This window comes from Oncorhynchus keta, chromosome 26 (assembly GCF_023373465.1).
Source record: "Oncorhynchus keta strain PuntledgeMale-10-30-2019 chromosome 26, Oket_V2, whole genome shotgun sequence".
NCBI classification, from domain to species: Eukaryota; Metazoa; Chordata; class Actinopteri; order Salmoniformes; family Salmonidae; genus Oncorhynchus; species Oncorhynchus keta.
In genome coordinates this window covers 965,706-992,867 of record NC_068446.1, presented here as the reverse complement: position 1 = coordinate 992,867, position 27,162 = coordinate 965,706, and the positions used below count along the sequence as shown (strand labels likewise).

The 27,162-nt window shown below is 45.8% G+C and overlaps 1 protein-coding gene across 1 annotated transcript in view; it reads right to left on the bottom strand.

Moving 5' to 3' along the window:
* LOC118358605 (rho GTPase-activating protein 39-like) overlaps positions 1 to 27,162 on the bottom strand; it is a 230,838-nt gene that overhangs the window by 76,183 nt on the left and 127,493 nt on the right. Inside the window, 1 exon segment of the mRNA XM_052481147.1 lies at positions 20,002 to 20,478. Coding sequence (XP_052337107.1) covers positions 20,002 to 20,478 — 477 coding nt within the window.

Genomic DNA, 27,162 nt, shown 5'->3' with positions numbered 1-27,162 from the left:
CTAGACACAGAGACAGAGACAGCCACAGCAGAATAGGATATGATGGAGAGAGACACCAGACTAGACACAGAGACAGCAACAGCAGAATAGGATATGATGGAGAGAGACACCAGACTAGACACAGAGACAGAGACAGAGACAGCAGAATAGGATATGATGGAGAGAGACACCAGACTAGACACAGAGACAGAGACAGAGCAGAATAGGATATGATGGAGAGACACAGAGACAGAGACAGCAGAATAGGATATGATGGAGAGAGACACCAGACTAGACACAGAGACAGAGACAGCCACAGCAGAATAGGATATGATGGAGAGACACCAGAAGAATAGAACAGGCCATAACAGAATAGGATATGATGGAGAGACACCAGAAGAATAGAACAGGCCATAACAGAAAAGGATAGATATGGAGACATTAACAAACAAGAACCTGAGACAGCAACAGACAAGACACAGACGGAAACAGACAAGACACAGGCGGCAACAGACAAGACACAGACGGCAACAGACAAGACACAGGCGGCAACAGACAAGACACAGGCGGCAACAGACAAGACACAGGCAGCAACAGACAAGACACAGGCGGAAACAGACAAGACACAGGCGGAACAGACAAGACACAGACGGCAACAGACAAGACACAGGCGGCAACAGACAAGACACAGGCGGCAACAGACAAGACACAGGCGGCAACAGACAAGACACAGAGACAGCAACAGACAAGACACACAGGCAGCAACAGACAAGACACAGGCGGCAACAGACAAGACACAGGCGGCAACAGACAAGACACAGAGACAGCAACAGACAAGACACAGACGGCAACAGACAAGACACAGAGACAGCAACAGACAAGACACAGACGGCAACAGACAAGACACAGAGACAGCAACAGACTAGACACAGGCCAACAGACAAGACACAGAGACAGCAACAGACAAGACACAGGCGGCAACAGACAAGACACAGAGACAGCAACAGACTAGACACAGGCGGCAACAGACAAGACACAGGCGGCAACAGACAAGACACAGACGGCAACAGACAAGACACAGGCGGCAACAGACAAGACACAGGCGGCAACAGACAAGACACAGACGGCAACAGACAAGACACAGGCGGCAACAGACAAGACACAGGCGGCAACAGACAAGACACAGGCGGCAACAGACAAGACACAGACGGCAACAGACAAGACACAGGCGGCAACAGACAAGACACAGGCAGCAACAGACAAGACACAGACAGCAACAGACAAGACACAGGCAGCAACAGACAAGACACAGACGGCAACAGACAAGACACAGACGGCAACAGACAAGACACAGGCAGCAACAGACAAGACACAGACGGCAACAGACAAGACACAGACGGCAACAGACAAGACACAGAGGCAGCAACAGACAAGACACAGGCGGCAACAGACAAGACACAGGCGGCAACAGACAAGACACAGAGACAGCAACAGACAAGACACAGACGGCAACAGACAAGACACAGACGGCAACAGACTAGACACAGGCGGCAACAGACAAGACACAGAGACAGCAACAGACAAGACACAGACGGCAACAGACAAGACACAGACAGCAACAGACAAGACACAGACGGCAACAGACAAGACACAGAGACAGCAACAGACTAGACACAGGCGGCAACAGACAAGACACAGAGACAGCAACAGACAAGACACAGACGGCAACAGACAAGACACAGACAGCAACAGACAAGACACAGGCGGCAACAGACAAGACACAGACGGCAACAGACAAGACACAGAGACAGCAACAGACTAGACACAGGCGGCAACAGACAAGACACAGAGACAGCAACAGACAAGACACAGACGGCAACAGACAAGACACAGACGGCAACAGACAAGACACAGAGACAGCAACAGACTAGACACAGGCGGCAACAGACAAGACACAGAGACAGCAACAGACAAGACACAGACGGCAACAGACAAGACACAGACGGCACAGACAAGACACAGACAGCAACAGACTAGACACAGAGACAGAGACAGAGACAGAGACAGCAACAGACAAGACACAGGCGGCAACAGACAAGACACAGGCGGCAACAGACAAGACACAGGCAGCAACAGACAAGACACAGACGGCAACAGACAAGACACAGACGGCAACAGACAAGACACAGACGGCAACAGACAAGACACAGGCGGCAACAGACAAGACACAGGCGGCAACAGACAAGACACAGGCGGCAACAGACAAGACACAGGCGGCAACAGACAAGACACAGACGGCAACAGACAAGACACAGAGACAGCAACAGACAAGACACAGAGACAGCAACAGACCCAGAGACAGCAACAGACAAGACACAGAGACAGCAACAGACAAGAACCTGAGACAGCAACAGACAAGACACAGAGACAGCAACAGACAAGAACCTGAGACAGCAACAGACAAGACACAGAGACAGCAACAAACAAGAACCTGAGACGGCAACAGACAAGACACAGACGGCAACAGACAAGACACAGGCGGCAACAGACAAGACACAGACGGCAACAGACAAGACACAGACGGCAACAGACAAGACACAGACGGCAACAGACAAGACACAGGCGGCAACAGACAAGACACAGACGGCAACAGACAAGACACAGGCGGCAACAGACAAGACACAGACAGCAACAGACAAGACACAGGCGGCAACAGACAAGACACAGGCAACAGACAAGACACAGACAGCAACAGACAAGACACAGAGACAGAGACAGAGACAGCAACAGACAAGACACAGACGGCAACAGACAAGACACAGACGGCAACAGACAAGACACAGGCGGCAACAGACAAGACACAGACAGCAACAGACAAGACACAGGCGGCAACAGACAAGACACAGGTGGCAACAGACAAGACACAGGTGGCAACAGACAAGACACAGGCGGCAACAGACAAGACACAGACAGCAACAGACAAGACACAGGCGGCAACAGACAAGACCCAGAGAAAGTGACAGAAGAGGGTAGATGGAGAAGAACAGAGGTGGAATGAGCACACAGTAGACTGTATTACTTTAAGATGCTCTATAGATTCTAATTCGTTTGATTTATTTGCACAAATTATAAGAGGTGAAATACAGACAGTGAACGAGGGCAGACTAGAAAGACAGCAACAAATGACACAGACAAAAGCGCTGGAGAGAGGCACAGGAGGGGTGAGCACGCACTAGACCAACACTTAAATCTGCTCTATGGAGTCTAATTACTGCCCGGTGTGTGGGTGTGTGGGTGTTAAGAGGGGTGTTTGGGTACTGTGGGATTTTTAAAAATCCGTTTGGCTCATTGGACAGTGCACTGTAGATGTATGTGTTCCAGAGTAGAGAGAACAACAGTAGCAACTATAATTCAGTACTGGCAGTGTCTGCTGTGGCAGGTGGGAAGGTGCAGGTTTCCTGAAAAATATCTAATGTCTCAATGTCCTAATCTCTCAATGTGTATCTAAAAGTGCACCAAATTCATGAATTTAGCTGTTGAAATTCCTTCTTTTTTTGGCAGGGGGAGAATGCCCCCAAGACCCCCCTACTGGCTTTGAACTAAGCCCCCAATGTTTTCAAATCTTAGACGCCCCTCAAGGACACATCAATACATTTTTCACCTTGAGTGTTTTTCAGTAAACAGTCAACAGCAGAGAGAAACTGTGAGAGAAATATAAATGATGGAGAGAGATGGAGGAAGTGGAGGAGAAGGGAGGAGAGAGATGCAGGAAGTGGAGGAGAAGGGAGGAGAGAGATGGAGGAAGTGGAGGAGAAGGGAGGAGAGAGATGGAGGAAGTGGAGGAGAAGGGAGGAGAGAGATGCAGGAAGTGGAGGAGAAAAGCTAGAGAAAGAGAGATGGAGGCGAGGATAAAGACAGAGAGAGAGAGAGAGTAGGGTGTGAAATTGATTGCAGCATTGGCCACCCTTGTCTTCAATAGTTCTATGCTCTGATGCCCAAGGCCACAGCTGAATGCTGGAGTGGCCAATGAGTGTGTGTGTGTGTGTGTGTGTGTGTGTGTGTGTGTGTGTGTGTGTGTGTGTGTGTGTGTGTGTGTGTGTGTGTGTGTGTGCGTGCGTGCGTGCGTGCGTGCGTGCGTGCGTGTGTGGTGTGTGCGTGCGTGCGTGCGTGCGTGTGTGTGTGTGTGTTAAAGGGGGTAGGATTAAATACGACAGTGCTGTGTGTGTTGGGCCGGACCATACTTTGCTCGGAAGCCATGAGAAACAACTACATCTCTTCTCTCTCTGTCTTTTCCTCGCTCACACTCTCCACCTCTCCTCTATCATCTCCTGATCTCCCTCCTGGACACTCTGTCACTCCCAGTCACCTTGTCTGTCTTCTCTTTCCATGTCTCCTCCTCTTCAGCTCTTTAAATCTCCCCCCTCTCTCTAGAAATCCACTACAAAGTGAACATTGTTCTCCTCTCCCCAGTCATACATAATTCATAGACAATCGACCTTCAAAATCAATTTACACATTCTCTCCCCTCTCCCTTATCTTCCTGCTGAGGGACCAGGAGGCCTTTAGCAAGCACAAAAATGACTGGTTGCCCATTGCGTTTTCTATCGACACTGTGTGTGTGAGTGGCTTCCACTCCTATCTGGAGGGTTACCTGGCTGGGTTTGTTGTTCTCCTGTGTATTGACCGAGCATGGCTTTAGCCACTGTAATGATTTAATTAACACAATCAATCAATGTGATCAACCAACCCATCACCAACCAACTATTATAATGATGTCAAATCAAACCAAATACAACAGGTGTTACCGTGAAATGCTTACTTAAAAGCCCTTAAACAACAATGCAGATTCAAGAAAATAGATTTAAAGAAAATATTTACTAAATAAAGTAAAAAAAAAAAAAGAAAAAGCAACACAATAAAATAAAATAACAATAACGATGCTATATATTAGCAGCAGGTGTGTGTGCTTGTTTTTTCAGGTGAGGTCGGGGGCAGGTTGATGTGACAGTCTGTCACTCCTCACCCCAGATGGCCTCCCATGCAAGCACACACACTCCCAGACACACATATATGCTGAGTATATACCATGCATTACGGATGTGATCGTCAATATGCATGACCTTCAGGAAGTTAGGGTTCTAATCCACTCCACTGAACTTCAACTCAAACTCCACCGCAGCAAAACACCTCTCTGTCAGGCCTGTCCCCATCTAATGGTAGTGAATGATACGCAAACCGTTTTTTGCATATACAATCTGACAGACAAATGCACTAACATCCATGTGACATTGGGTGATTTCTGAGAGGGGAGGGAGGAGGATAGTGCCAACACCCTTCAAAGTGTGGTTGAATAAAGAGAGTGCTTTATATTTAGGGTGCTGGCAACGCACTGGAACACACACACACACACACACACACACACACACACACACACACACACACACACACACACACACACACACACACACACACACACACACACACACACACACACACACACACACACACACACTGACACAGCCAACCACCAACACACAATCACACTCACACACAAGAACGGATGCGCACGCACGCACGCACGCACGCACGCACGCACGCACGCACACACACACACACACACACACACACACACACACACACACACACACACACACACACACACACACACACACACAGACACACACACACACTGACACAGCCAACCACCAACACACAATCACACTCACACACAAGAACGAATGCGCACGCACGCACGCACGCACGCACACACACACACACACACACACACACACACACACACACACACACACACACACTAGTCAACAGACAGTGACATAGTAGGGAATAGGATGGCTCAAGGATTTCAGTAAATTCAGACTCCTCTTATTCTCCCTCAATCTTTTCCTCACCTCTCTCTCTCCACGGTTCTTAAATGGAATCCTTGTCTTTTTCTGTGGACCTCAAGGTCAATACCCACAATCCATCTGGAGGATGGCCGGTGTGACCGTGACAAACCAGTCTCGCTATTTAATGACCTGAAATCACAAAAAACCCTCTAGAGGACAACTTGTACTGCACCACACAGGCCAACATAGAGGGGATATACCGACATCAAATATTATCGAAATATGTTTGGTAATGGTGTGTGTGTGTGTGTGTGTGTGTGTGTGTGTGTGTGTGTGTGTGTGTGTGTGTGTGTGTGTGTGTGTGTGTGTGTGTGTGTGTGTGTGGAGAAGTGTCTTTTTCCAGCTCTGGCAGGGACAGGAGCATTGAACACATTTACAGGACACTGTGACCCCGGCCAAGCGTTTCCACCAATCACAGAAGACTTCAGCAGATTGCAGCTAATAAGCAAAAGACTGACTCGTTAGAGAAAGAACAAGATGAATTGAATGAGAGGGGGAAGAGGAGGAGGAAGAGGAGGAGAGAGGAAAACTGAAGGTGAATGAGGAAATCTGAATGAGGAGGAGAAATGGGTCAATCAATAGAGAGGGAGGAGAGAGAGAGAGAAAGAGCAAGATAGAGAGATAAAAAAAATGAGAGAGAGATGTGAAAAGAGAGAGCGACAGAGAACCTACAGGATTTGTATTGGGTATAACATTTACTTCTTGGTCTACCACCAACTCAAACTAAAAAAAATGGATGAGCATGTTTTGTAATGTTTCTAAAACAATAAATGTATTACTAGTAAGAAGTAACTAATGTGGTATATTGATAATACATTTTTTTGGTGTCCTGAGTCTTTTAACCAAAATATCACAGATGTTCAGCTGCCCCTTTTAAGGGCAGGAGGTTACCGTGGTAGCATGACTCAAGTCATGTTTGTGAGATTGAGTCTGACTAGTAGAAGCGTTGTCTTCGCTTCCCGAGCTTGTTGAAACTCAAACATAGAAAAACAACCTAGTTTGTGAACAAAACAATGTAAATAGCCCCTCCAAAAAAACCAGGACAAAGACTCACCTCAGTAGACTTTTGTTTCAAGTAAATTAGATCACGCAACAAAACGGCGTAAATACTGCAGCCTTTATATTACTAGAAATGGGATCATACTTGACTATTTTAGTCACAAATACTACTGCAGCCTTTATATTACTAGAAATGGGATCATACTTGACTATTTTAGTCACAAATACTACTGCAGCCTTTATATTACTAGAAATGGGATCATACTTGACTATTTTAGTCACAAATACTACTGCAGCCTTTATATTACTAGAAATGGGATCATACTTGACTATTTTAGTCACAAATACTACTGCAGCCTTTATATTACTAGAAATGGGATCATACTTGACTATTTTAGTCACAAATACTACTGCAGCCTTTATATTACTAGAAATGGGATCATACTTGACTATTTTAGTCACAAATACTACTGCAGCCTTTATATTACTAGAAATGGGATCATACTTGACTATTTTAGTCACAAATACTACTGCAGCCTTTATATTACTAGAAATGGGATCATACTTGACTATTTTAGTCACAAATACTACTGCAGCCTTTATATTACTAGAAATGGGATCATACTTGACTATTTTAGTCACAAATACTACTGCAGCCTTTATATTACTAGAAATGGGATCATACTTGACTATTTTAGTCACAAATACTACTGCAGCCTTTATATTACTAGAAATGGGATCATACTTGACTATTTTAGTCACAAATACTACTGCAGCCTTTATATTACTAGAAATGGGATCATACTTGACTATTTTAGTCACAAATACTACTGCAGCCTTTATATTACTAGAAATGGGATCATACTTGACTATTTTAGTCACAAATACTACTGCAGCCTTTATATTACTAGAAATGGGATCATACTTGACTATTTTAGTCACAAATACTACTGCAGCCTTTATATTACTAGAAATGGGATCATACTTGACTATTTTAGTCACAAATACTACTGCAGCCTTTATATTACTAGAAATGGGATCATACTTGACTATTTTAGTCACAAATACTACTGCAGCCTTTATATTACTAGAAATGGGATCATACTTGACTATTTTAGTCACAAATACTACTGCAGCCTTTATATTACTAGAAATGGGATCATACTTGACTATTTTAGTCACAAATACTACTGCAGCCTTTATATTACTAGAAATGGGATCATACTTGACTATTTTAGTCACAAATACTACTGCAGCCTTTATATTACTAGAAATGGGATCATACTTGACTATTTTAGTCACAAATACTACTGCAGCCTTTATATTACTAGAAATGGGATCATACTTGACTATTTTAGTCACAAATACTACTGCAGCCTTTATATTACTAGAAATGGGATCATACTTGACTATTTTAGTCACAAATACTACTGCAGCCTTTATATTACTAGAAATGGGATCATACTTGACTATTTTAGTCACAAATACTACTGCAGCCTTTATATTACTAGAAATGGGATCATACTTGACTATTTTAGTCACAAATACTACTGCAGCCTTTATATTACAAGAAATGGGATCATACTTGACTATTTTAGTCACAAATACTACTGCAGCCTTTATATTACTAGAAATGGGATCATACTTGACTATTTTAGTCACAAATACTACTGCAGCCTTTATATTACTAGAAATGGGATCATACTTGACTATTTTAGTCACAAATACTACTGCAGCCTTTATATTACTAGAAATGGGATCATACTTGACTATTTTAGTCACAAATACTACTGCAGCCTTTATATTACTAGAAATGGGATCATACTTGACTATTTTAGTCACAAATACTACTGCAGCCTTTATATTACTAGAAATGGGATCATACTTGACTATTTTAGTCACAAATACTACTGCAGCCTTTATATTACTAGAAATGGGATCATACTTGACTATTTTAGTCACAAATACTACTGCAGCCTTTATATTACTAGAAATGGGATCATACTTGACTATTTTAGTCACAAATACTACTGCAGCCTTTATATTACTAGAAATGGGATCATACTTGACTATTTTAGTCACAAATACTACTGCAGCCTTTATATTACTAGAAATGGGATCATACTTGACTATTTTAGTCACAAATGCAAGTGAAATGGTCGCATTGTGGAGCCCTGACCACCGCCAACGTGGCTGGTGGAAGAGACATCGTATACATGCCAATGCCCAAAGGCCCTGGTTATAGGCATAGTTCTGTATACGACCTGTCTGCCTCCTCCCTGTGGTCGATTTAGGATTAGGATTGGGATTGGGGTCAGGTACATTGTTTGTGTTCAGGGTTAGTGTTGTGGTTGTGTTTAAGGGTTAGTGTTGTGGTTGTGTTTAAGGGTTAGTGTTGTGGTTGTGTTTAAGGGTTAGTGTTGTGGTTGTGTTTAGGGTTAGTGTTGTGGTTGTGTTTAGGGTTAGTGTTGTGGTTGTGTTTAGGGTTAGTGTTGTGGTTGTGTTTAGGGTTAGTGTTGTGGTTGTGTTTAGTGTTGTGGTTGTGTTAAGGGTTAGTGTTGTGGTTGTGTTTAGGGTTAGTGTTGTGGTTGTGTTTAGGGTTAGTGTTGTGGTTGTGTTTAGGGTTAGTGTTGTGGTTGTGTTTAGGGTTAGTGTTGTGGTTGTGTTTAGGGTTAGTGTTGTGGTTGTGTTTAGGGTTAGTGTTGTGGTTGTGTTTAGGGTTAGTGTTGTGGTTGTGTTTAGGGTTAGTGTTGTGGTTGTGTTTAGGGTTAGTGTTGTGGTTGTGTTTAGGGTTAGTGTTGTGGTTGTGTTTAGGGTTAGTGTTGTGGTTGTGTTATGGTTAGTGTTGTGGTTGTGTTTAGGGTTAGTGTTGTGGTTGTGTTTAAGGGTTAGTGTTGTGGTTGTGTTAAGGGTTAGTGTTGTGGTTGTGTTTAGGGTTAGTGTTGTGGTTGTGTTTAAGGGTTAGTGTTGTGGTTGTGTTTAGGGTTAGTGTTGTGGTTGTGTTTAGTGTTGTGGTTGTGTTAAGGGTTAGTGTTGTGGTTGTGTTTAGGGTTAGTGTTGTGGTTGTGTTTAGGGTTAGTGGTGTGGTTGTGTTTAGGGTTAGTGTTGTGGTTGTGTTTAGGGTTAGTGTTGTGGTTGTGTTTAGGGTTAGTGTTGTGGTTGTGTTTAGGGTTAGTGTTGTGGTTGTGTTAAGGGTTAGTGTTGTGGTTGTGTTTAGGGTTAGTGTTGTGGTTGTGTTTAGTGTTGTGGTTGTGTTAAGGGTTAGTGTTGTGGTTGTGTTTAGGGTTAGTGTTGTGGTTGTGTTTAGGGTTAGTGTTGTGGTTGTGTTAAGGGTTAGTGTTGTGGTTGTGTTTAGGGTTAGTGTTGTGGTTGTGTTTAAGGGTTAGTGTTGTGGTTGTGTTAAGGGTTAGTGTTGTGGTTGTGTTTAGGTTAGTGTTGTGGTTGTGTTTAAGGGTTAGTGTTGTGGTTGTGTTTAGGGTTAGTGTTGTGGTTGTGTTTAGTGTTGTGGTTGTGTTAAGGGTTAGTGTTGTGGTTGTGTTTAGGGTTAGTGTTGTGGTTGTGTTTAGGGTTAGTGTTGTGGTTGTGTTTAGGGTTAGTGTTGTGGTTGTGTTTAGGGTTAGTGTTGTGGTTGTGTTTAGGGTTAGTGTTGTGGTTGTGTTTAGGGTTAGTGTTGTGGTTGTGTTTAGGGTTAGTGTTGTGGTTGTGTTAAGGGTTAGTGTTGTGGTTGTGTTTAAGGGTTAGTGTTGTGGTTGTGTTTAGGGTTAGTGTTGTGGTTGTGTTTAGGGTTAGTGTTGTGGTTGTGTTAAGGGTTAGTGTTGTGGTTGTGTTTAGGGTTAGTGTTGTGGTTGTGTTTAAGGGTTAGTGTTGTGGTTGTGTTTAAGGGTTAGTGTTGTGGTTGTGTTTAGGGTTAGTGTTGTGGTTGTGTTTAGGGTTAGTGTTGTGGTTGTGTTTAGGGTTAGTGTTGTGGTTGTGTTTAGGGTTAGTGTTGTGTTTGTGTTTAGGGTTAGTGTTGTGGTTGTGTTTAGTGTTGTGGTTGTGTTTAGGGTTAGTGTTGTGGTTGTGTTTAGGGTTAGTGTTGTGGTTGTGTTTAGTGTTGTGGTTGTGTTAAGGGTTAGTGTTGTGGTTGTGTTTAGGGTTAGTGTTGTGGTTGTGTTTAGGGTTAGTGTTGTGGTTGTGTTTAGGGTTAGTGTTGTGGTTGTGTTTAGGGTTAGTGTTGTGGTTGTGTTTAGGGTTAGTGTTGTGGTTGTGTTTAGGGTTAGTGTTGTGGTTGTGTTTAGGGTTAGTGTTGTGGTTGTGTTTAGGGTTAGTGTTGTGGTTGTGTTTAGGGTTAGTGTTGTGGTTGTGTTAAGGGTTAGTGTTGTGGTTGTGTTTAGGGTTAGTGTTGTGGTTGTGTTTAAGGGTTAGTGTTGTGGTTGTGTTAAGGGTTAGTGTTGTGGTTGTGTTTAGGGTTAGTGTTGTGGTTGTGTTTAAGGGTTAGTGTTGTGGTTGTGTTTAGGGTTAGTGTTGTGGTTGTGTTTAGTGTTGTGGTTGTGTTAAGGGTTAGTGTTGTGGTTGTGTTTAGGGTTAGTGTTGTGGTTGTGTTTAGGGTTAGTGGTGTGGTTGTGTTTAGGGTTAGTGTTGTGTTTAGGGTTAGTGTTGTGGTTGTGTTTAGGGTTAGTGTTGTGGTTGTGTTTAGGGTTAGTGTTGTGGTTGTGTTTAGGGTTAGTGTTGTGGTTGTGTTAAGGGTTAGTGTTGTGGTTGTGTTTAGGGTTAGTGTTGTGGTTGTGTTTAGTGTTGTGGTTGTGTTAAGGGTTAGTGTTGTGGTTGTGTTTAGGGTTAGTGTTGTGGTTGTGTTTAGGGTTAGTGTTGTGGTTGTGTTTAGGGTTAGTGTTGTGGTTGTGTTTAGTGTTGTGGTTGTGTTAAGGGTTAGTGTTGTGGTTGTGTTTAGGGTTAGTGTTGTGGTTGTGTTTAGGGTTAGTGTTGTGGTTGTGTTTAGGGTTAGTGTTGTGGTTGTGTTTAGGGTTAGTGTTGTGGTTGTGTTTAGGGTTAGTGTTGTGGTTGTGTTTAGGGTTAGTGTTGTGGTTGTGTTAAGGGTTAGTGTTGTGGTTGTGTTTAGGGTTAGTGTTGTGGTTGTGTTTAAGGGTTAGTGTTGTGGTTGTGTTTAGGGTTAGTGTTGTGGTTGTGTTAAGGGTTAGTGTTGTGGTTGTGTTTAGGGTTAGTGTTGTGGTTGTGTTTAAGGGTTAGTGTTGTGGTTGTGTTTAAGGGTTAGTGTTGTGGTTGTGTTTAGGGTTAGTGTTGTGGTTGTGTTTAGGGTTAGTGTTGTGGTTGTGTTTAGTGTTGTGGTTGTGTTTAGGGTTAGTGTTGTGGTTGTGTTTAGGGTTAGTGTTGTGGTTGTGTTTAGTGTTGTGGTTGTGTTTAGGGTTAGTGTTGTGGTTGTGTTAAGGGTTAGTGTTGTGGTTGTGTTTAGGGTTAGTGTTGTGGTTGTGTTTAGGGTTAGTGTTGTGGTTGTGTTAAGGGTTAGTGTTGTGGTTGTGTTTAGGGTTAGTGTTGTGGTTGTGTTTAGGGTTAGTGTTGTGGTTGTGTTTAGGGTTAGTGTTGTGGTTGTGTTTAGGGTTAGTGTTGTGGTTGTGTTTAGGGTTAGTGTTGTGGTTGTGTTAAGGGTTAGTGTTGTGGTTGTGTTTAGGGTTAGTGTTGTGGTTGTGTTTAGTGTTGTGGTTGTGTTTAGGGTTAGTGTTGTGGTTGTGTTTAGGGTTAGTGTTGTGGTTGTGTTTAGGGTTAGTGTTGTGGTTGTGTTAAGGGTTAGTGTTGTGGTTGTGTTTAGGGTTAGTGTTGTGGTTGTGTTTAGGGTTAGTGTTGTGGTTGTGTTTAGTGTTGTGGTTGTGTTTAGGGTTAGTGTTGTGGTTGTGTTTAGGGTTAGTGTTGTGGTTGTGTTTAGTGTTGTGGTTGTGTTTAAGGGTTAGTGTTGTGGTTGTGTTCAGGGTTAGTGTTGTGGTTGTGTTTAGGGTTAGTGTTGTGGTTGTGTTTAGGGTTAGTGTTGTGGTTGTGTTTAGTGTTGTGGTTGTGTTTAGGGTTAGTGTTGTGGTTGTGTTAAGGGTTAGTGTTGTGGTTGTGTTTAGGGTTAGTGTTGTGGTTGTGTTTAGGGTTAGTGTTGTGGTTGTGTTAAGGGTTAGTGTTGTGGTTGTGTTTAGGGTTAGTGTTGTGGTTGTGTTTAGGGTTAGTGTTGTGGATGTGTTTAGGGTTAGTGTTGTGGTTGTGTTTAGGGTTAGTGTTGTGGTTGTGTTTAGGGTTAGTGTTGTGGTTGTGTTTAGGGTTAGTGTTGTGGTTGTGTTAAGGGTTAGTGTTGTGGTTGTGTTTAGGGTTAGTGTTGTGGTTGTGTTTAGTGTTGTGGTTGTGTTTAGGGTTAGTGTTGTGGTTGTGTTTAGGGTTAGTGTTGTGGTTGTGTTTAGGGTTAGTGTTGTGGTTGTGTTAAGGGTTAGTGTTGTGGTTGTGTTTAGGGTTAGTGTTGTGGTTGTGTTTAGGGTTAGTGTTGTGGTTGTGTTTAGTGTTGTGGTTGTGTTTAGGGTTAGTGTTGTGGTTGTGTTTAGGGTTAGTGTTGTGGTTGTGTTTAGTGTTTGTGGTTGTGTTTAGGGTTAGTGTTGTGGTTGTGTTTAGGGTTAGTGTTGTGGTTGTGTTTAGGGTTAGTGTTGTGGTTGTGTTTAGGGTTAGTGTTGTGGTTGTGTTTAGGGTTAGTGTTGTGGTTGTGTTTAGGGTTAGTGTTGTGGTTGTGTTTAGGGTTAGTGTTGTGGTTGTGTTTAGGGTTAGTGTTGTGGTTGTGTTAAGGGTTAGTGTTGTGGTTGTGTTAAGGGTTAGTGTTGTGGTTGTGTTTAGGGTTAGTGTTGTGGTTGTGTTAAGGGTTAGTGTTGTGGTTGTGTTAAGGGTTAGTGTTGTGGTTGTGTTTAGGGTTAGTGTTGTGGTTGTGTTTAGGGTTAGTGTTGTGGTTGTGTTTAGGGTTAGTGGTGTGGTTGTGTTTAGTGTTTTGGTTGTGTTTAGGGTTAGTGTTGTGGTTGTGTTAAGGGTTAGTGGTGTGGTTGTGTTTAGGGTTAGTGTTGTGGTTGTGTTTAGGGTTAGTGTTGTGGTTGTGTTTAGGGTTAGTGTTGTGGTTGTGTTTAAGGGTTAGTGTTGTGGTTGTGTTAAGGGTTAGTGTTGTGGTTGTGTTAAGGGTTAGTGCTGTGGTTGTGTTTAGGGTTAGTGTTGTGGTTGTGTTTAGGGTTAGTGTTGTGGTTGTGTTTAGGGTTAGTGTTGTGGTTGTGTTTAGTGTTGTGGTTGTGTTAAGGGTTAGTGTTGTGGTTGTGTTAAGGGTTAGTGTTGTGGTTGTGTTTAGGGTTAGTGTTGTGGTTGTGTTTAGGGTTAGTGTTGTGGTTGTGTTTAGGGTTAGTGTTGTGGTTGTGTTTAGGGTTAGTGTTGTGGTTGTGTTTAGGGTTAGTGTTGTGGTTGTGTTTAGGGTTAGTGTTGTGGTTGTGTTCAGGGTTAGTGTTGTGGTTGTGTTTAGGGTTAGTGTTGTGGTTGTGTTTAGGGTTAGTGTTGTGGTTGTGTTTAGGGTTAGTGTTGTGGTTGTGTTTAGGGTTAGTGTTGTGGTTGTGTTTAGGGTTAGTGTTGTGGTTGTGTTTAGGGTTAGTGTTGTGGTTGTGTTAAGGGTTAGTGTTGTGGTTGTGTTAAGGGTTAGTGTTGTGGTTGTGTTTAGGGTTAGTGTTGTGGTTGTGTTAAGGGTTAGTGTTGTGGTTGTGTTTAGGGTTAGTGTTGTGGTTGTGTTTAGGGTTAGTGTTGTGGTTGTGTTTAGGGTTAGTGTTGTGGTTGTGTTTAGGGTTAGTGTTGTGGTTGTGTTAAGGGTTAGTGTTGTGGTTGTGTTAGGGTTAGTGTTGTGGTTGTGTTTAGGGTTAGTGTTGTGGTTGTGTTTAGGGTTAGTGTTGTGGTTGTGTTTAGGGTTAGTGTTGTGGTTGTGTTAAGGGTTAGTGTTGTGGTTGTGTTAAGGGTTAGTGTTGTGGTTGTGTTTAGTGTTGTGGTTGTGTTTAGGGTTAGTGTTGTGGTTGTGTTAAGGGTTAGTGTTGTGGTTGTGTTTAGGGTTAGTGTTGTGGTTGTGTTTAGGGTTAGTGTTGTGGTTGTGTTTAAGGGTTAGTGTTGTGGTTGTGTTAAGGGTTAGTGTTGTGGTTGTGTTTAGGGTTAGTGTTGTGGTTGTGTTAAGGGTTAGTGTTGTGGTTGTGTTAAGGGTTAGTGTTGTGGTTGTGTTTAGGGTTAGTGTTGTGGTTGTGTTAAGGGTTAGTGTTGTGGTTGTGTTAAGAGTTAGTGTTGTGGTTGTGTTTAGGGTTAGTGTTGTGGTTGTGTTTAGGGTTAGTGTTGTGGTTGTGTTTAAGGGTTAGTGTTGTGGTTGTGTTAAGGGTTAGTGTTGTGGTTGTGTTAAGGGTTAGTGTTGTGGTTGTGTTAAGGGTTAGTGTTGTGGTTGTGTTAAGGGTTAGTGTTGTGGTTGTGTTTAGTGTTGTGGTTGTGTTAAGGGTTAGTGTTGTGGTTGTGTTTAAGGGTTAGTGTTGTGGTTGTGTTAAGGGTTAGTGTTGTGGTTGTGTTAAGGGTTAGTGTTGTGGTTGTGTTAAGGGTTAGTGTTGTGGTTGTGTTAAGGGTTAGTGTCGATGTCAGTGTAGTGTGTATTTACGCGTCTGCCTCCTCGCCTGTTTTCTCCGATGTGTTCAGTTCCTGGTCTGGTGTTGTGGTCAAATTAGGGTGGTGTTCATGTTCGTGGAAGTTTCTATTATGTGCTGTGTCTCTGTTCCCCTGTTTTTCCTCTCTGGTCCCCTGTTTCTCCTCTCTGGTCAGGTCCTGGTCTGGTGTTGTGTGGTGTGTGTGTTTATACCTCTCTGTCTCCTCTCTGGTCAGGTCCTGGCCTGGTGTTGTGTGGTGTGTGTGTTTATACCTCTCTGTCTCCTCTCTGGTCAGGTCCTGGCCTGGTGTTGTGTGGTGTGTGTGTTTATACCTCTCTGTCTCCTCTCTGGTCAGGTCCTGGCCTGGTGTTGTGTGGTGTGTGTGTTTATACCTCTCTGTCTCCTCTCTGGTCAGGTCCTGGCCTGGTGTTGTGTGGTGTGTGTGTTTATACCTCTCTGTCTCCTCTCTGGTCAGGTCCTGGCCTGGTGTTGTGTGGTGTGTGTGTTTATACCTCTCTGTCTCCTCTCTGGTCAGGTCCTGGCCTGGTGTTGTGTGGTGTGTGTGTTTATACCTCTCTGTCTCCTCTCTGGTCAGGTCCTGGTCTGGTGTTGTGTGGTGTGTGTGTTTATACCTCTCTGTCTCCACTCTGGTCAGGTCCTGGCCTGGTGTTGTGTGGTGTGTGTGTTTATACCTCTCTGTCTCCTCTCTGGTCAGGTCCTGGCCTGGTGTTGTGTGGTGTGTGTGTTTATACCTCTCTGTCTCCACTCTGGTCAGGTCCTGGTCTGGTGTTGTGTGGTGTGTGTGTTTATACCTCTCTGTCTCCTCTCTGGTCAGGTCCTGGCCTGGTGTTGTGTGGTGTGTGTGTTTATACCTCTCTGTCTCCTCTCTGGTCAGGTCCTGGCCTGGTGTTGTGTGGTGTGTGTGTTTATACCTCTCTGTCTCCTCTCTGGTCAGGTCCTGGTCTGGTGTTGTGTGGTGTGTGTGTTTATACCTCTCTGTCTCCTCTCTGGTCAGGTCCTGGCCTGGTGTTGTGTGGTGTGTGTGTTTATACCTCTCTGTCTCCACTCTGGTCAGGTCCTGGTCTGGTGTTGTGTGGTGTGTGTGTTTATACCTCTCTGTCTCCTCTCTGGTCAGGTCCTGGTCTGGTGTTGTGTGGTGTGTGTGTTTATACCTCTCTGTCTCCTCTCTGGTCAGGTCCTGGCCTGGTGTTGTGTGGTGTGTGTGTTTATACCTCTCTGTCTCCTCTCTGGTCAGGTCCTGGCCTGGTGTTGTGTGGTGTGTGTGTTTATACCTCTCTGTCTCCTCTCTGGTCAGGTCCTGGTCTGGTGTTGTGTGGTGTGTGTGTTTATACCTCTCTGTCTCCTCTCTGGTCAGGTCCTGGTCTGGTGTTGTGTGGTGTGTGTGTTTATACCTCTCTGTCTCCACTCTGGTCAGGTCCTGGTCTGGTGTTGTGTGGTGTGTGTGTTTATACCTCTCTGTCTCCTCTCTGGTCAGGTCCTGGTCTGGTGTTGTGTGGTGTGTGTGTTTATACCTCTCTGTCTCCTCTCTGGTCAGGTCCTGGTCTGGTGTTGTGTGGTGTGTGTGTTTATACCTCTCTGTCTCCTCTCTGGTCAGGTCCTGGTCTGGTGTTGTGTGGTGTGTGTGTTTATACCTCTCTGTCTCCTCTCTGGTCAGGTCCTGGTCTGGTGTTGTGTGGTGTGTGTGTTTATACCTCTCTGTCTCCACTCTGGTCAGGTCCTGGTCTGGTGTTGTGTGGTGTGTGTGTTTATACCTCTCTGTCTCCTCTCTGGTCAGGTCCTGGCCTGGTGTTGTGTGGTGTGTGTGTTTATACCTCTCTGTCTCCTCTCTGGTCAGGTCCTGGCCTGGTGTTGTGTGGTGTGTGTGTTTATACCTCTCTGTCTCCTCTCTGGTCAGGTCCTGGTCTGGTGTTGTGTGGTGTGTGTGTTTATACCTCTCTGTCTCCTCTCTGGTCAGGTCCTGGTCTGGTGTTGTGTGGTGTGTGTGTTTATACCTCTCTGTCTCCTCTCTGGTCAGGTCCTGGTCTGGTGTTGTGTGGTGTGTGTGTTTATACCTCTCTGTCTCCACTCTGGTCAGGTCCTGGTCTGGTGTTGTGTGGTGTGTGTGTTTATACCTCTCTGTCTCCTCTCTGGTCAGGTCCTGGCCTGGTGTTGTGTGGTGTGTGTGTTTATACCTCTCTGTCTCCTCTCTGGTCAGGTCCTGGCCTGGTGTTGTGTGGTGTGTGTGTTTATACCTCTCTGTCTCCTCTCTGGTCAGGTCCTGGTCTGGTGTTGTGTGGTGTGTGTGTTTATACCTCTCTGTCTCCTCTCTGGTCAGGTCCTGGCCTGGTGTTGTGTGGTGTGTGTGTTTATACCTCTCTGTCTCCTCTCTGGTCAGGTCCTGGCCTGGTGTTGTGTGGTGTGTGTGTTTATACCTCTCTGTCTCCACTCTGGTCAGGTCCTGGTCTGGTGTTGTGTGGTGTGTGTGTTTATACCTCTCTGTCTCCTCTCTGGTCAGGTCCTGGTCTGGTGTTGTGTGGTGTGTGTGTTTATACCTCTCTGTCTCCACTCTGGTCAGGTCCTGGTCTGGTGTTGTGTGGTGTGTGTGTTTATACCTCTCTGTCTCCTCTCTGGTCAGGTCCTGGTCTGGTGTTGTGTGGTGTGTGTGTTTATACCTCTCTGTCTCCTCTCTGGTCAGGTCCTGGTCTGGTGTTGTGTGGTGTGTGTGTTTATACCTCTCTGTCTCCTCTCTGGTCAGGTCCTGGCCTGGTGTTGTGTGGTGTGTGTGTTTATACCTCTCTGTCTCCACTCTGGTCAGGTCCTGGTCTGGTGTTGTGTGGTGTGTGTGTTTATACCTCTCTGTCTCCTCTCTGGTCAGGTCCTGGTCTGGTGTTGTGTGGTGTGTGTGTTTATACCTCTCTGTCTCCTCTCTGGTCAGGTCCTGGCCTGGTGTTGTGTGGTGTGTGTGTTTATACCTCTCTGTCTCCTCTCTGGTCAGGTCCTGGCCTGGTGTTGTGTGGTGTGTGTGTTTATACCTCTCTGTCTCCACTCTGGTCAGGTCCTGGCCTGGTGTTGTGTGGTGTGTGTGTTTATACCTCTCTGTCTCCTCTCTGGTCAGGTCCTGGTCTGGTGTTGTGTGGTGTGTGTGTTTATACCTCTCTGTCTCCTCTCTGGTCAGGTCCTGGTCTGGTGTTGTGTGGTGTGTGTGTTTATACCTCTCTGTCTCCTCTCTGGTCAGGTCCTGGCCTGGTGTTGTGTGGTGTGTGTGTTTATACCTCTCTGTCTCCACTCTGGTCAGGTCCTGGCCTGGTGTTGTGTGGTGTGTGTGTTTATACCTCTCTGTCTCCACTCTGGTCAGGTCCTGGTCTGGTGTTGTGTGGTGTGTGTGTTTATACCTCTCTGTCTCCTCTCTGGTCAGGTCCTGGTCTGGTGTTGTGTGGTGTGTGTGTTTATACCTCTCTGTCTCCTCTCTGGTCAGGTCCTGGCCTGGTGTTGTGTGGTGTGTGTGTTTATACCTCTCTGTCTCCACTCTGGTCAGGTCCTGGCCTGGTGTTGTGTGGTGTGTGTGTTTATACCTCTCTGTCTCCTCTCTGGTCAGGTCCTGGTCTGGTGTTGTGTGGTGTGTGTGTTTATACCTCTCTGTCTCCTCTCTGGTCAGGTCCTGGTCTGGTGTTGTGTGGTGTGTGTGTTTATACCTCTCTGTCTCCTCTCTGGTCAGGTCCTGGCCTGGTGTTGTGTGGTGTGTGTGTTTATACCTCTCTGTCTCCACTCTGGTCAGGTCCTGGTCTGGTGTTGTGTGGTGTGTGTGTTTATACCTCTCTGTCTCCTCTCTGGTCAGGTCCTGGCCTGGTGTTGTGTGGTGTGTGTGTTTATACCTCTCTGTCTCCTCTCTGGTCAGGTCCTGGCCTGGTGTTGTGTGGTGTGTGTGTTTATACCTCTCTGTCTCCTCTCTGGTCAGGTCCTGGCCTGGTGTTGTGTGGTGTGTGTGTTTATACCTCTCTGTCTCCTCTCTGGTCAGGTCCTGGCCTGGTGTTGTGTGGTGTGTGTGTTTATACCTCTCTGTCTCCTCTCTGGTCAGGTCCTGGCCTGGTGTTGTGTGGTGTGTGTGTTTATACCTCTCTGTCTCCTCTCTGGTCAGGTCCTGGCCTGGTGTTGTGTGGTGTGTGTGTTTATACCTCTCTGTCTCCACTCTGGTCAGGTCCTGGTCTGGTGTTGTGTGGTGTGTGTGTTTATACCTCTCTGTCTCCTCTCTGGTCAGGTCCTGGTCTGGTGTTGTGTGGTGTGTGTGTTTATACCTCTCTGTCTCCACTCTGGTCAGGTCCTGGCCTGGTGTTGTGTGGTGTGTGTGTTTATACCTCTCTGTCTCCACTCTGGTCAGGTCCTGGTCTGGTGTTGTGTGGTGTGTGTGTTTATACCTCTCTGTCTCCACTCTGGTCAGGTCCTGGTCTGGTGTTGTGTGGTGTGTGTGTTTATACCTCTCTGTCTCCTCTCTGTTCCCCTGTTTCTCCTCTCTGGTCAGGTCCTGGTCCAGTGAAGACGAGGTGCTCCCCTGTTTCTCCTCTCTGGTCAGGTCCTGGTCCAGTGAAGACGAGGTGCTCCCCTCTCTACTGACGGCACTGCTCCTCCCTGGACTTTTATCAGCTGACGTCCTCCCTCCTTTGTCACCCCCCGTCCCTCCCGGGCAGGGCACGTCCGTGTGCTGCTTCAGCGTCTGTAGCTTGGCCAGGGGGATGATGTCACAGGCCTGCGGGCGGTGCCAGACGGTGCGTTGCGTGGAAGCGTTGTAGTAGTAGAAGCGGGAGGTGTTGGGGTCGAACAGCTCCCACCACTGGTTGCCCCCTGTCCTCTTGATACGCACCCCCTGAGGGGGGTCCCACACACACTCTCCGGTGAGGAGGTTGGCGTACATGCGCTCCCGCGTGCGCGGCTCGATGATCTCAACCCACTCCAACCTGCAGAGGGGTTACAATATAACTTTATTGTCCAATCGGAAAAGGACCCATTTCTGATGCTGGAGGCCATGAGACATTGTAGAATTAAAACAGGGCCTGGACTGAATCTACGGTGGTAAAAATTGAACCGCTATGTAATATGGCATTAGGACATCATTGACCTGCTATATGCCTTTACCAACCCCAGCTTATATGAGCCTCTCTGCAGACATGACTTTTGGCTTCAGCGTATGAGCCTCTCTGCAGCCGGGAGTCTGCCTGTTAGCGCTCCTCTCCTGTGTATGCCAGCTGGGTCATGATGTGACAACAACCTGCACCACCCAGACCACACCGCGTAGCACACAGACAACGTGCTAATGGGCCTGGGCTGGGCACTGCCAACTGCTGCTGAGGGTGTCTGGATATGTGTGTTTGTGTGTGTGTGTGGGGGGGGGGGTTTGTATTTCTCAACTACAAAAGACACACGACCTCTCTTTCACACACCCTCTCTCTCTCTCTCTCTCTCTCTCATTCTCTCTCTCTCACCTCTTATCTCTCTTGCTCAGTCAGACAGAGCATAATGTTATGAATGTATGAAGCTAAAAGACAGGGCTGACCCCCCCTCAGTATACTGCCTACCCAGGGTCTCATGCTGCTGTAGCTGTAGGAGTATGAGGTATGACACAGTCGATAAAAATATCACTCTGGGGGCCTCTACAGCCCTCGTCATCATTAAAATACACACACACGCACGCACGCACGCACGCACACACACACACACACACACACACACGCACGCACGCACGCACGCACGCACGCACACACGCACTCCCTATCCCTACCATAGAGCCTGTGAGTACAGGAGAGTGTGTGGGTGCTAGACTGCTCTAGTATCTCCAGCTCTCATCATCACATCACAGCATAAGTACCACTCCTCTCTGTGTTGTGAGCCCAAACATCATAGCCTGTTGGACGAGCACACTCAGCACACTACAGTGCTCAGACCATACGCCGTACACTGCATCAAATTGGTCTGCATGGCTGTTGTCCCAGAAGGAAGCCTCTTCTAAAGATGATGCACAAGAAAGCCCTCAAACAGTTTGCTGAAGACAAGCAGACTAAGGACATGGATTACTGGAACCACGTCCTGTGGTCTGATGAGACCAAGATAAACTTATTTGGTTCAGATGGTGTCAAGTGTGTGTGGCGGCAACCAGGTGAGGAGAACAAAGACAAGTGTGTCTTGCCTTCAGTCAAGCCTGGTGGTGGGAGTGTCATGGTCTGGGGCTGCATGAGTGCTGCCGGCACTGGGGAGCTACAGTTCATTGAGGGAACCATGAATGCCAACATGTACTGTGACATACTGAAGCAGAGCATGATACCCTCCCTCGGGAGACTGGGCCACAGGGCAGTATTCCAACATGTACTGTGACATACTGAAGCAGAGCATGATACCCTCCCTTCGGAGACTGGGCCACAGGGCAGTATTCCAACATGTACTGTGACATACTGAAGCAGAGCATGATACCCTCCCTCCGGAGACTGGGCCACAGGGCAGTATTCCAACATGTACTGTGACATACTGAAGCAGAGCATGATACCCTCCCTCCGGAGACTGGGCCACAGGGCAGTATTCCAACATGTACTGTGACATACTGAAGCAGAGCATGATACCCTCCCTTCGGAGACTGGGCCACAGGGCAGTATTCCAACATGTACTGTGACATACTGAAGCAGAGCATGATACCCTCCCTCCGGAGACTGGGCCACAGGGCAGTATTCCAACATGTACTGTGACATACTGAAGCAGAGCATGATACCCTCCCTCCGGAGACTGGGCCGCAGGGCAGTATTCCAACATGTACTGTGACATACTGAAGCAGAGCATGATACCCTCCCTCCGGAGACTGGGCCACAGGGCAGTATTCCAACATGTACTGTGACATACTGAAGCAGAGCATGATACCCTCCCTCCGGAGACTGGGCCACAGGGCAGTATTCCAACATGTACTGTGACATACTGAAGCAGAGCATGATACCCTCCCTTCGGAGACTGGGCCACAGGGCAGTATTCCAACATGATAACGACACAAACACACCTCCAAGACGACCACTGCCTTGCTAAAGAAGCTGAGGGTAAAGGTGATGGACTGGCCAATCATGTCTCCAGACCTAAACCCTATTGAGCATCTGTGGGGCATCCTCAAACGGAAGGTGGAGGAGTGCAAGGTCCACCAGCTCTGTGATGTCGTCATGGAGGAGTGGAAGAGGACTCCAGTGGCAACCTGTGAAGCTCTGGTGAACTCCATGCCCAAGAGGGTTAAGGCAGTGCTGGAAAATGATGGTGGCCACACAAAATATTGACACTTTGGGCACAATTTGGCCATTTTCACTTAGGGGTGTGCTAACTTTTGTGGCCAGTGGTTTAGACAATAATGGCTGTGTGTTGAATTATTTTGAGGGGACTGCAAATGTACACTGTTATACAAGCTGTACACTCACTACTTTACATTGTAGCAAAGTGTCATTTCTTCAGTGTTGTCACATGAAAAAATATACACAAATATTTACAAAAATGTGAGGGGTGTACTCACTTTTGTGATATACTGTATATACAGTACCAGTCAAGTCTGGACACACCTACTCATTCTAGGTAGAATAATAGTGAAGACATCAAAACTATGAAATAACATATACGGAATCATGTAGTAAACAAAAAAGTGTAGTAACAAATCAAAATCTATTTTAGATTTTAGATTCTTCAAAATAGCCACCTTTTGCTTGATGACAGCTTTGCCCACTCTTGGCATTCTCTCAACCAGCTTCATGAGGTAGTCACCTGGAATGTATTTTAATTAACAGATGTGTCTTGTTAAAAGTTTGATGTTTGATGATTCCAGAGAATTGAATGTTCATTTATCCACCATAAGCCACCTCCAATGTCATTTTAGAGAATTTGGTAATACTTCCAACCAGCCTCACAGACCACGTGTAACCACGCCAGTCAAAGACCTCCGCATCTGGCTTCTTCACCAGCAGGATCGTCTGAGACCAGCCACCCGGACATCTGATTATACTTTGGGTTTGCACAACTGAACAATTTCTGGACAAACTTTCAGAAACCGTCTCAGGGAAGCACATCTGCGTGCTTGTCGTCTTCACCAGGGTCTTGACCTGACTGCAGTTTGGCATCGTAAACCGACTTCAGTGGGCAAATGCTCACCTTTGATTGGATGAATCCTGGTTTCAATGGCAGACAGCATGTATGGCATCGTATGAGTGAAGCAGTTTGCTGATGTCAACTTTGTGAACAGCGTGCCCCAGGGTGGCGGTGGGGTTATGGTATGGGCAGGCGTAAGCTCCGGACAACAAACACAATTGTATTTAATGGATGGCAATTTGAATGCACAGCGATACCGTGACGAGATCCTGAGGCCCATTGTCTTTCAATTCATCCTCCTCCGTCACCTCATGTTTCAGCATCATAATGCCCGGCCCCATGTTGCAAGGATCTGTACACAATTCCTGGATGCTGGAAAAGTCCCAGTTCTTCCATGGCCTGCAGACTCACCAGACATGTCATCCATTGAGCATGTTTGGGATGCTCTGATACAGGCTGGTTTTTCTGATTCACCTTATTTTTTCCCAGTCATCTTGCATGTTGCCTTTTGTTCAGTGTTTTACATTCGAGTAATTTAGCAGACGCTCTTATCCAGAGCGACTTACAGTTAGTGCATTCACCTTAAGGTAGCTATGTGAGACTATTTATGGTGAATATTATACTGCTGGCAGGTTAGCATGGTTTGGTAGAATTATCCTACCATTCCCAGCTGGAGGCTAAGTCCATTACAGCCTTCTGAGCCAAGTCTGCACAGGGCTGCAGGTTAGACTCATAGCCATTCCCAGCAGTAGACTAGTCTATTTACCACCCTGCCCAGTCTGCAGCCTTGGAGTGTCAGAGAGTCAAGCTATCACAACTCACACACACACACACACACACACACACACACACACACACACACACACACACACACACACACACACACACACACACACACACACACACACACACACACACACACACACACACACACACACACACACACACACACACACACACACTGCAGAGTAAATAAGCAACACACTCAAACATCTGTTGTATGTACGTGTTCGAGCATTAATTGGTACACACACGGAAATCTGCACATCTGCACACATGCCAGGTGGGAATGTCAGTCTGCAGCTGTCATACTCCCACAGGGAAGCCATTACTGGGAGAGCTCCCGAGATAAGTCCCACACATTCACACCTACACACACACCTCTGATAGCCAGGCTGATCCCTGACAGCTGTAGAACGTAGGAATACAGTAGGAACACAACACAGAGAAAGAGAGAGAGAGAGTGTGTGAGAGGGAAAGGGAAAGAGTGTGTGAGACGGGGGAGAGAAAGAAGGTGGGGGTGGGAGAGGGAGAGGAGGAGAAGATGGAAACAACGAGAGAGAGAAAGAGAGAGAGTAGTGGTAAAGTATGCAATCTCATGCCAATTTGTGCATAGTTAAACAATTCCATAGGCAGCTCGCACAGATAGTGTTGGTGAAACAGTGGGTGGGGAGGTTTTCCCCAAACCCAGCTAAAAGACGAAAGGCAATCAATGTGATTACAAAGGGAGGGTCATCCGTGACCACGACCACGCTCTCATCCACTTTATAACATGGTGGGCCACGCCTAGCCAATCGCAGCCTGGATAGTTCTCGCCAAACCAATCACAGCCTAGATAAACCCCGCCCAGCATATTACATCCTGGACAAGACAGCCCCAGCCAATCACACACAGCCTGTATAGGACATGCCCAGAGTCACCCCTCAGCCAATCACAGCCTGTATAGGACATGCCCAGAGTCACCCCTCAGCCAATCACAGCCTGTATAGGACATGCCCAGAGTCACCCCTCAGCCAATCACAGGCTGAGTCAGTCTAGTCACTCCTCTCCTCTGTCTTTAAAAGCCAAATAGGATTCTGATGTCATATACTGTATATCATCAAACACATCTGTTCTCACATCTGCCAGACGGACACACTGCTGACTCAACTGGGAATGACTGGGTGTGTGTGTGTGTGTGTGTGTGTGTGTGTGTGTGTGTGTGTGTGTGTGTGTGTGTGTGTGTGTGTGTGTGTGTGTGTGTGTGTGTGTGTGTGTGTGTGTGTGTGTGTGTATTTGTATTTATTATGGATCCCCATTAGCAGCTACTTTTCTTGGGGTCCAGCAAAATTAAGGCAGTTTATACAATTTTAAAAACATTACAATACATTCACAGATGTCACAACACACTGTGTGCCCTCAGGCCCCTACTCCACCACTACCACATATCTGCAGTACTAAACCCATGTGTGTGTGTGTGTGTGTATAGTGCACATGTTACTGTGTATGTGTATGCATGTGTCTGTGCCTATGTTCGTGTTGCTTCACAGTCTCTGCTGTTTCATAAGGTGTATTTTTATCTGTTTTCTTTAATCAAATTCTACTGCTGCATCAGTTACTTGATGTGGAATACAGTCCATGTAGTCATGGTTGTATGTAGTACTGTGCACCTTCCATAGTCTGTTCTGGACTTGGGGACTGTGAAGAGACCTCTGGTTGCATGTCTTGTGGGGTATGCATGAGTGTCCAAGCTGTGCGCCAGTACTTCAAACAGACAGCTTGGTGCATTCAACATGCCAATACCTCTCATAAATACAAGTAGTGATGAAGTCAATCTCTCCTCCACTTTGAGCCAGGAGAGATTGACATGCATATGATTAATATTAGCTCTCTGTTTACATCCAAGTTCAGGTGCCCTTTTTGTGGCACCTGACCACACAACTGAACAGTAGTCCAGGTGCGACACAACTAGGGCCTGAGGTTTGTAGTTTTTCAACTCTTTCCCTATCCAAGATACAGTGTACATTTGGTTCGATTACACTTCCCAAGGCTTCCACTAGATGTCGATAGTCTTGAGAACCTTGTTTGAGGCTTCTACTGTGAAGGAGGGGGGAATGAGAGCTGATTGAGTCAGGTGTCTTGCAGAATGCCATGCGTTCCATCGCATTTCTAAAGACAAAGGAATTCTCCGGTTGAAACATTATTGAAGATTTATGTTACAAACACCCTAAAGATTGATTCTATACATCGTTTGACATGTTTTTACAAACTGTAATGGAATTTTTTTACTTTTCGTCTGGCCTGCGCATCGTGAATTTGGATTTGTGAACTCAAGGCGTGAACAAAAGAAGGTTTTTGGACATAAATTATGGACTTTATCGAACAAAACAAACATTTATTGTGGAACTGGGATTCCTGGGAGTGTATTCTGATAAAGATCATCAAAGGTAAGTGAATATTTATAATGCTATTTCTGACTTCTGTTGACTCCACAACATGGTGGATATCTGTATGGCTTGTTTTGGTGTCTGAGTGCCGTACTCGGATTATAGCATGGTGTGCTTTTTCGGTAAAGCTTTTTTGAAATCTGACACAGAGGTTGAATTCAGGAGAAAGTCGTTTAGAGTTTGGGATGCCTTCAGTGTAAAATGGCTTTAACAGTTTAGATATTTACAGCCGACAATGTTTTCTATAAAAAGCAAACAGATGATAAGCTGTGAGCTGAGGACTGGAAAGTCACACTGTTGACAAATATGTAAATGTTTCGCTGTGTGTGTGGGTGTGTG